This window comes from Limulus polyphemus, unplaced genomic scaffold (genome assembly GCF_000517525.1).
Source record: "Limulus polyphemus unplaced genomic scaffold, Limulus_polyphemus-2.1.2 Scaffold25, whole genome shotgun sequence".
Classification (NCBI taxonomy): Eukaryota; Metazoa; Arthropoda; class Merostomata; order Xiphosura; family Limulidae; genus Limulus; species Limulus polyphemus.
Genome location: NW_013665635.1, coordinates 772,683 through 783,308, shown reverse-complemented (window position 1 = coordinate 783,308; position 10,626 = coordinate 772,683). Strand labels below are relative to the sequence as shown.

At 34.7% G+C, this 10,626-nt stretch overlaps 1 protein-coding gene across 1 annotated transcript in view; it reads left to right on the top strand.

Annotated features, from left to right (window-relative positions):
* Window positions 1-10,626, top strand: part of LOC106458993 (5'-nucleotidase-like) — a 75,611-nt gene that overhangs the window by 40,977 nt on the left and 24,008 nt on the right. Inside the window, exons 2-3 of the mRNA XM_022385730.1 lie at window positions 3,389-3,526; window positions 6,627-6,840. Coding sequence (XP_022241438.1) covers window positions 3,389-3,526; window positions 6,627-6,840 — 352 coding nt within the window. The remainder of the gene's footprint in view (window positions 1-3,388; window positions 3,527-6,626; window positions 6,841-10,626) is intronic.

Sequence of the window (10,626 nt, the reverse complement as noted above, 5' to 3'; positions counted from 1 at the left end):
AAATTAGGGACGGCTAGCGCAGATAGCCCTCGTGTAGCTTTGCGCGAAATTCCAAAAAAAAAACAAACAAACCATTCTTTTAATGAACAGGCATTTTAAAACCATTTCCATTCTTGTGTTGGACTATTATCAAACTATTTATTTCATGCAGCTTTGCTTTAGCAACTGATAACAACAACACTCCAATTTGAACAGAATCAGTGTCTAATCTTGCCTTAAAATTTTCACAGTTTGATTTTGTTGGACAGTACTTCGAGTAGATTAATTAACGCTAAATGTGCCAACAGTTTTAGAGACAAAATAATATTTAAAAAAGCACTTGTATATCTGGTTTTCGGTAAAAGTTACTCTAATTTGATCAACCAAAGATCTAGCTTAGTTGTTTGTAGACATGAGCAGGATTCGAACAAGTTTTAAAATGTTCGGTGGTACACTTTTTGAAACATTTTTTAAGCCTATTTTTATTCATAGCGCAGCTATTGTCACCCGAGGTAATATAATCGTGAGAAAACATGTCACTCAAGTTAACATTTGCCCTATAAAAACGCAAGCAAACTGACGTCCTATTGACATACATGCATGCAAGTTAACACTCAAGATAATTTACAGCTGTGCTAAAGGTCAGCGACCTGACTAAAAATGCACGTGACTCAAATTTTAGAGGTGAAAGGAAGAACAGGTGATACGACATCTGGCGTTCATTAACTTTCTAAAACCTCGCCACTTTAACTCTCACGAAAACAGAAATTAAAACACTCGAAAGAAAATGTTTCTGAGAAATGTCTTGTTGTTGTTGTTTTTTGGTCATAAAAAGAAACTATAAATAAAATATTCTTATCTTGATACGTTTTACTTCAAATGAAGAAAGACTTCATAGTAGTTTTGGGAAGCCGTGAATCGCAAGAAAAACTACATTCGTAAAAAGAATTAATTATAATAAACTTTCACATTCTCCTATTGTTCCTGCAAAAAAATAAAAAATATTTCAGTTTGAGTTTAAATATTATCACATTTTTTTAAAGTTTAACACCTTCAGAATGAAACGTTTTCTTTTAATTGTAGTTAATTACGATACAAATATCCGTCTCACTGTTTAAGTTAAAGCAATAAAAAAAGACGCCTGTTACAATTTTACGAAAGCTTCTCTGTGTGAAGTACACATTCGTTTTATTTTAGCGTGAATAGTGGGAGGTTTGATATTATCATATTACCATGACGTGTCCCTTTCTTTAACATACTTTCAGCGATCTCGATTACAAATCCCTAAGGAATGCGCTTAGCTAAAACACGTGGTCGTAATTGTTGGTCTCGTTCCAAAAGGTGAAATTTACTGTGACAATGTGTGTGTTTGCAAGATCAACGAATAAAAAAAAAAAACACAGTAAATTCTTAAAATATATCAAACCACGCAGTGAATCGTTTATGTAAAGATAAAAAAATAAGAAAAAGCTGAAATGGGATCACTGCTAAATCACTAAAATGATAAATTCAAAGTTATTTGTGGTAGAAATATTTCGATTTGACATGTTTAGTTATGGGCCGGCCGTGGCCTAGTGGTCTGTGTATTCGAGGTTTCATGCTTCGTGACCCATTACTGCGAAAACGAACTCCACACTTTAGGGTTGTGGGTGAATTAAAAGAGTGACGGTCAAAACCCACTGGCGGTGAGTAATATTGATTCTCCTTTGGTGTTTTAGTTCAAAATTAGGGTCAGGCTATGCGCAGATAATATGTAGCTTCGCACGAAAAACATGTATTACGTGTTGTGTGTATATACATATTTGTACAATATGAATGTATACATTTTTAATTTAAAAATACACCCAAATTCTTCTTGTTAATAACTTCTAGATTAATAAAGCCTATCCTGTATAACAAACTTAGTAAAAACGTATAATTTTATAAGTCAATATACAAGAAAACTAAACCGTATAATTTTATAAGTCAATATACAAGAAAACTAAAACGTATAATTTTATAAGTCCACATACAAGAAAACTAAAACGTATACTTTTATAAGTCAATATACAAGAAAACTAAAACGTACAATTTTATAAGTCAATATACAAGAAAACTAAACCGTATAATTTTATAAGTCCATATACAAGAAAACTAAAACGTATACTTTTATAAGTCAATATACAAGAAAACTAAAACGTATACTTTTATACTTATAAAATTATACGTTTTAGTTTTCTTGTATATTGACTTCCATATACAAGAAAACTAAAACGTATACTTTTATAAGTCCATATACAAGAAAACTAAAACGTATACTTTTATAAGTCAATATACAAGAAAACTAAAACGTATAATTTTATAAGTCAATATACAAGAAAACTAAAACGTATAATTTTATAAGTCCATGTACAAGAAAACTAAAACAAACTTATAATGAGTAGAATATATTGGTCCATCAATTGGGTTCTCTTCCTGTTAACAGTATTTCGCCCCTACTAACTCGGTGGTAAGTCTGAGGGTTTGTAACGCTAAAAACCGGGTTTCTATGCCCGTAGTGGGCACGACACAGATATCTCATTGTGCAGCTTTGTACGTAACAAAAAAAAGCATACGAATAGCATTTTCAGCCGTAATACTAATATTAACTCATAAGATTCAGCCATCTTAGGAGATTTAAGTTAGTTTTAAATCCTAACAGTGGAAAATGTTCTTTATATACGTAAAAATGATAAAAAAATAATAATTATCATACTCATATGTTATTTTTAAACCTTTAAATTACTGTGGAGAAATGACATTTGGTATGCAGCAAACGTTCTTTTATCGTTTCGCTACGATGTTATTTTTAAACCTTTAAATTACTGTGGAGAAATGACATTTGGTATGCGGTAAACGTTCTTTTATCGTTTCGCTACGATGTCGTATGAATCATATACAGCTGAAATGCATTTCATCCCATTAACAACGGCGTATTACTTTCGTTTCGCTTACTCCTATCTTGATCAGTAGGTCGGCGGTAAGTTTGTGGACTTACAATACTAAAATCCTAGGCTCGATTCCCCACAGTGTACAAAGCACAGATAGCCTATTCTGTAGCTTTGCGCTAAAACAAACCCAATCTATCGGTGAATATGAATGTTGCGTATAATTCTGTTTGACAGGATGTCTAAAATAGTCCCCAACAGTATATTTTTCGAACAGATTTTAGAAGGGCGTGTCTCCAAGGCCACTCATAAAGCTACAAAAGAATTAGGCGTTAGAATCGTAAATCCATGACCTAGTAAGCATTTCTTGATCATTATAAATACACCTCCTGCACGTATTATTACAAAATAAATAAATACTACGAGAAAACGTAAAATGAATTATGTTCTGAAAGTAACAGTTAACGTCTTTGTAGCTTAATTAAGCTTAAATTTATTCACAGGTCCAAGAAATCCGACAGAAAAACCCAAACGTACTTTTCCTTAATGCAGGAGATTATTACCAGGGGACGCTGTATTACACGATTCACAAATGGCGAATAGTGGCCGATTTCATGAACAGACTTGGACACGACGCTATGGTAAGTCAGAGTACGGAATCTGAACGTACTATTTTAAAACTTTTAACCAATTTTATAAGAAAAATTTTTGTAATTCCAAGTACAATTTTTGTATTTAAAAAAGAAAGAAATGTCGTTTAATATTTTGATAGGACATCTTAAAGATGACAATAATTTATTGGACACAAAAATGGCAGGGGGCGTAGCCAAGAGGAATCTCCCAACATTTTGAAGGCTTAAAAGGTCCCTTTTATTCCAGCTATCAAACTTTATACAACTAGAAAAGTTATATACATGCAGCCTAACACCTAATATTATGCTCTTTCGCACAATAGTTTTGCTGTATTACTTGACCTTCTTAAGTTGTATTATGGCCAAGGTATATAGCATTATTTTTTGGATGTGCGACTGAAAAAAAAAAAAGTTTTAACCTCGCCTCCGGAGAGGAGGACGAAGGTATTGCAATCGGATTCGTGTGTCTGTCTGTCTGTCTGAGTTTCAGCGCGCGTATCTCGAAAACTACTAGACCAATGTACACGAAATTTTTACAAAATATGAAAATATATTGTTATTATTGTTTTTAAGGGGATGATCGTTAAGTTTTTTTTTCGCTCTTATGTATCTCCTTTTCATGTATATTATGGTACATGTTATGTGATAACTTGGTTGATCTTATTAACCCTCAATGTTCTGTGTGGTGTTATTACTTCTCCTATAAACGGAGACAAAATGACATAAGGAGAGTTATTTTTCATAATATATTTCTATTTCTTATTTTGTTCAATTTTGCAAGTAAGATATTCCATTTTGATATCATTAAATAATTCAACCCTCGCGTAATGAAAGAATCGACACATTTATATCTCATGTTTGCTAAGAATTGCTCACAAATGCAACGACATACTCATTGTGTGATTATCTCTCTTCATTTTTTTCCTACTTCTTTAATTCCTCCAATCATAAAGCTAATCGTGATTGCATCCTACTGACGAATGGTTCTGAATTTGCTGTAAATCAAATATATATAAGTGATAAGCACGAGTTTTGCTCCATTCCTTTTCGGGCCATTGAATTTCAGCAGAAAGATAACTGTATCAAGTGGTTCAGGACGAGCACAAACACATCACTGAACAATGATGATGTTCGGGGTTATCTATTCTCTTGCCAAACTGTTTCAACTACAACACATCACTGAGTAATGATGATGTTCGGGGTTATCTATTCTCTTGCCAAATTGTTTCAACTACAACACATCACTGAGTAATGATGATGTTCGGGGTTATCTATTCTCTTGCCAAATTGTTTCAACTACAACACATCACTGAGACAAGAGAATAGATAACTCTGAACATCATCATTGTTCAGTGATGTGTTGTAGTTGAAACAATTTGGCAAGAGAATAGATAACCCTGAACATCATCATTGCTCAGTGATGTGTTGTAGTTGAAACGACTTGGCAAGAGAATAGATAACCCCGAACATCATCATTGCAAATCGTTTCAACTACAACACATCACTGAACAATGATGATGTTCAGAGTTATCTATTCTCTTATCAAGTCGTTTCAACTACAACACATCACTGAGCAATGATGATGTTCAGGGTTATCTATTCTCTTGCCAAGTCGTTTCAACTACAACACATCACTGAGCAATGATGATGTTCAGGGTTATCTGTTATCTTGCCAAGTCGTTTCAACTACAACACATCACTGACCTGTATAGTTTGATAAATTTAGAAATAATTTTGCGACTGGTGCATCATAAATAGAACAAAATATATATACAAGTAATGTATAACCTGTCTGATACAAGAGTGCAATATTCAATACACTAGAATGTGATAATCTTATCGAGCGAATATATATATGTCACAGCCATAACTCTGAACGTGTGCAACTGGAATATTTGGCATTGGTAAACTGTAACTGATGCTCACATAGTGAGGTCCTTTCGGCAGAAGAAATAAATCCGTTTTGTACTTCTTAACTAAGACGAAAAATAAGAGAATACGAGAAAAAAAAAGTGCAAATACATTATGATGGAGTCTTTTTTTCCCAAGCGGAAGCGGGATAGAAAATATGAATACGTGTGACTGAAGTTTTTTCCAACAGGAGGCGGGAAAGAAGACATAAATACGTGTAACTGAAGCTTTCCCCAGCAGGTGAGTGAAAAAAGAAATGATTACACGTCAAGGAAAGTTGGGTGTTCCACGACACAGGTACTGTAACTAGGAGGGTTAAAATGTCAAGGATTGTGCAGTAAAAAAAAAAAAAAGGAAAAGGAGAGAAGAGGATAGAGAGTGACGATAGCAGGTGAAAATACAGCGACCTCTCATACCTGAAGCTATAGGGGGGTGAGACTGTTAGAACAAAGACTGAAAATAAGAGTGTGAAAGATAAGCAATGAGAATGCGAAGATGATAAAGTCAACGTGGAAAAGTGTAGAAAACAGGTCTATGTCATGTATGCAAGACTAAAAAGGTAATTTCTAACACTAAAATTAAACTTAACATCTATAACAGTGGAAAGTAGACTTTTTGCTTGTCTCTAAATAGTTTTGTATGATCATTATTTGATATATTTTAAAACTTACAGCTGTTTTCTGTTTTAAAAGACAATCGACTATCACAGCTTCTGCTTGTATATAACACTATCACAGCTTCTCCTTATATCTAACCCTATCACAGCTTCTGCTTGTATCTAACCCTATCACAGCTTCTGCTTGTATCTAACCCTATCACAGCTTCTGCTTGTATCTAACCCTATCACAGCTTCTGCTTATATCTAACCCTATCACAGCTTCTGCTTGTATCTAATCCTATCACAGCTTCTTCTCATATCTAACCCTATCACAGCTTCTGCTTGTATCTAACCCTATCACAGCTTCTGCTTGTATCTAACCCTATCACAGCTTCTGCTTATATCTAACCCTATCACAGCTTCTGCTTATATCTAACCCTCATCGTAATCTAATTTATAAAATAATATTGCTTTTTTGTTCTGCTACATCACGTACATTTTGTAGATTTGTTTATTAAAATAATAATTGCTGTTGGACGGACGGATAAACAGAAACGATCATAGATTATGTAACTGAACTATTTTTTTAACTTATTCTAGGCCTTGGGAAATCATGAATTCGACGACGGTATCGATGGCCTCGTCCCTTTTTTGGAGAATGTGTCGTTTCCTGTTCTGAGTTGCAATATTAATTCAACTCTCGTCACCAGTCTCCACGGAAAGATCAAACGGTCCAAAACGGTAAAGATTAGCGACCAGACCATTGGTCTGGTAGGCTTCACCACTAAAGATACAGCCGATATCGCTAAAGTGGGTAAGGTATCTGTTAAAAGTTATCCAAACTATTATAATTCAATGAAATAATTAGATTGAAAGGCGGAATATTATTGGCAATCAACACCATCTCATATGACGTAAAAATAACCGAAACGCTTCATAAATATGCACCAAATGTATAAACATGGAGACAGCAATCTAAACAGCCCAAAATTTAAAAAATATGTATATCTACACGTAACACAAACTATTCACAAGTTCATTACTGTGACACAGACAACACCCAAAACCTACACCAAAGGAACTCAAAATAGCTTACAGAGATCAGACCAGTACCTAGATGTGGTGTATACAAGTTCATTACTGTGACACAGACAACGCCCAAAACCTACACCAAAGGAACTCAAAATAGCTCACAGAGATCAGACCAGTACCTAGTTGTGGTGTATACAAGTTCATTACTGTGACACAGACAACGCCCAAAACCTACACCAAAGGAACTCAAAATAGCTCACAGAGATCAGACCAGTACCTAGTTGTGGTGTATACAAGTTCATTACTGTGACACAGACAACGCCCAAAACCTACACCAAAGGAACTCAAAATAGCTCAAAGAGATCAGGCCAGTACCTAGTTGTGGTGTATATATATTATTATAATCAGCCATGCGTTTATTGGTGAAAATAAAAGAAAATGCACATGTACACAGTAGTGGAAACACTGAACAACATAGTAACAGAACAAAACGCAGTCTGTAAGTATTTTAATACTAGAATTAAACGACTTTAAAACACAAAAATGTTTTGTTTTTCTTTAATTGAACACTCAACGTTTCGCTTTACAGCTTCTTCAGGAGAGTTCAAACTAAAACATAAACCGTAACTGACAGTACAAAGCTTCACATTGTTTGAGTAATTTATTGATTAATTTATTATTCAAACTGCTTGAAGCTTTGTAGTCTCAGTTACGGTTTATGTTTTAGTTTGAACTCTCCTGAAGAAGCTGTAAAGCGAAACGTTGAGTGTTCAATTAAGACAAAATAACAAATTTTGGTGTTTTAAGGGCGTTATATTACTAGTATTAAAATGTCTGTAAAATACAATTGTGCACTACAGGAATTAAATGATGACTTGGTAAGTATTGCTCAGAAGGCACTTTCCATAACGAAACCCATGGAAATATTGACAGTTCAGTTCCAAAGACATCAACTCATAGTAAAGAATAATTTGAAAAATAGTAGAAATTATTAATATATATGTAACGCAATATGCCTAAATGCCAATATCTCTTTGAACATCACACACTATTATTCTTATTTTCAGATTCTAACATTAAATGGATAACATGGAAAATGAAAGCCACACCAGTTTCGTTATTATTATAAACATGAAAACTACTTCTTAATGACAAGGATTCGAACTCATCTTGAGGTGTGAATTAACTGCGCAACTCAATTAAGCAAATAGCTTTCGAGTAGCTTTGCGCGAAATTAAATAAGCAAAGAAAATTACGCCTCTTTCTAACGAGGTCAAAAGCTATGCAGCTATTATGTAATATGTAAATCCGCTCCAGAGCTTTTTCTGATCACGTGGTGTGGTTTTCATTCATTTCACGACAAGAATGCTAATAACAACGCTACTGCTTGTTACCTTGTATATTTAAATATATTCAACTACACACACATATATATATATATATATATATATGTTTGTTAACTTGTCTATGGTAGTGTGTATTTTTTGTATATATGTTGTTGTATTTAGAATTTTCGTGCTAAGCTACTCACGTGGATATGCAAATAGCCATTCATAATTTTCAACTAATAGATTAAAAAGAAGACAACTACTCAACAGCACTTACAGCCAACGCACTTATCTGACTTAATAGTAGGATTTGACTGTCACTCTTATAGCGCATCCACAGCAGCAAAGTGTGGAGCGCATTTTTGCGGTAATGGGACGAGATGAGCCCTCGGCTTCGCGATCAGGGTAAACTAACCAGTAAGCCATGCCCAACTGTATTCTATACATAAATAATACTTTTTCTCTTTTTTTATGCGACTCCATAGAGACTTGGCTAGGTGAAGCTGTCAACATTTTATTTACAGCTACAATAACAAGCTACACATACACATTTCAAAACCTTTGGTCATCAAGCGCTTCAAGTACTTTAAGAGCTTATCAATGTTTATTTTTTACTGCAGTCTATCAATAAAACACATTTTTGAGTCATCTTTTAGCGGTTAACAGACAGCGATGGCAAGAGTTTCTGGAATACAGTGTCGATTTATCAAGTCTCATCTGTCAATAACCAGCCTGGAGCCAAGGTTAAGATGAAAGATAACAACGGAGGTTTGTGTTGATATATCTCTCCCACTATCAAATATCGCGTGACCTGAGACAGAGAAACGTTTCTAAGTGACCAGCGTATGCTAACTTAAAAATATTTACATAGTTTTACTTATTACAAGACCCCCTCCCCCCAGTGGCACAGCGGTATGTCTGCGGACTTACAACGCTAGAAACCGGGTTTCGATACCCGTGATGGGCAGAGCACAGATAACCCATTGTGTAGCTTTGTGCTTAACTTCAAACAAACAAAACTAATTACAAAATGTGTATTGGTTAATATTCACAATCTCTTTGGTTTCTTACGATGCAGGATATTAGTTGGTGTTGTGAGATGCTCAGAACTTAAGATCTATATCAACTGAGGCGTAATCAGTGTTTCAAATGTATATGAATTAGAGCCAAGGCTGAATCAGCTCATTAGATGCATGTCAACTACAACTAGGGCGTAATAATAAGTATTTCAAATGTATATGAATTGGAACTAAGGCTGAATCAGCTCATTAGATGTATATCAACTACAACTAGGGCGTAATAATAAGTATTTCAAATGTATATGAATTGGAACTAAGGCTGAATCAGCTCATTAGATGTATATCAACTACAACTAGGGCGTAATAATAAGTATTTCAAATGTATATGAATTGGAACTAAGGCTGAATCAGCTCATTAGATGTATATCAACTATAGCTAAGACGTAATCAATATTTCAAATGTATATAAATTTGAGCTAAGGCTGGATCAGGATCTCAGATGTATATCAACTGGCGTTAATTAAGGTATAACCAGTATTTCAGAATTTTCGTGCTAAGCTGCTCAAGGAGATATGCAAATAGCCATTCATAAATTTCAACTAATAGATTAATAGGAGGACAACTACTCAACAGCACTTACCGCCAACACTTCGGCTACACTTATATGACTGAATAGTAGGATTTGACTGCCACTCTTATAACGCATAAGAATAAAGCTTAGATTTGTTTCTTTCAGAAATGTCATGTAAAGGGTTATTTTCATATAGCCTTCCCTAATTTTGAACTGATAGACTAGAGAGAAGGCAGCTAGTCAACAGCACCCATCACCAACTCATGGGTTACTATTGTTTACCGACCGAACTGTGGGATCTCACCATGATGTCTCTAGCGCACCCACGGTTTCAAAGTGCAGCAGCGCATATTTGCAGCAACGGGCCAAGAACCACGAATCCTCAGATTACAGTCCGAGCACGCTAAACACTTTGCCGAATAAAGCTCAGAATGTTAATTTTGGTTGTTTGTTAATAGAATATGAAGGAATTCTTATTAGCTATGTCAGCGTAATCAGGAAACATCAAAGATAATGACGAAACAGATTGACCCATGTTACTTTCAAATTTGGAATATAACTGTTAATATGGAAATCGACACTTCCACCCCCACCCCAGTGGCACGGCGGCATGTCTGCGGACTTACAACGCTAAAATCCGGGTTTCGATA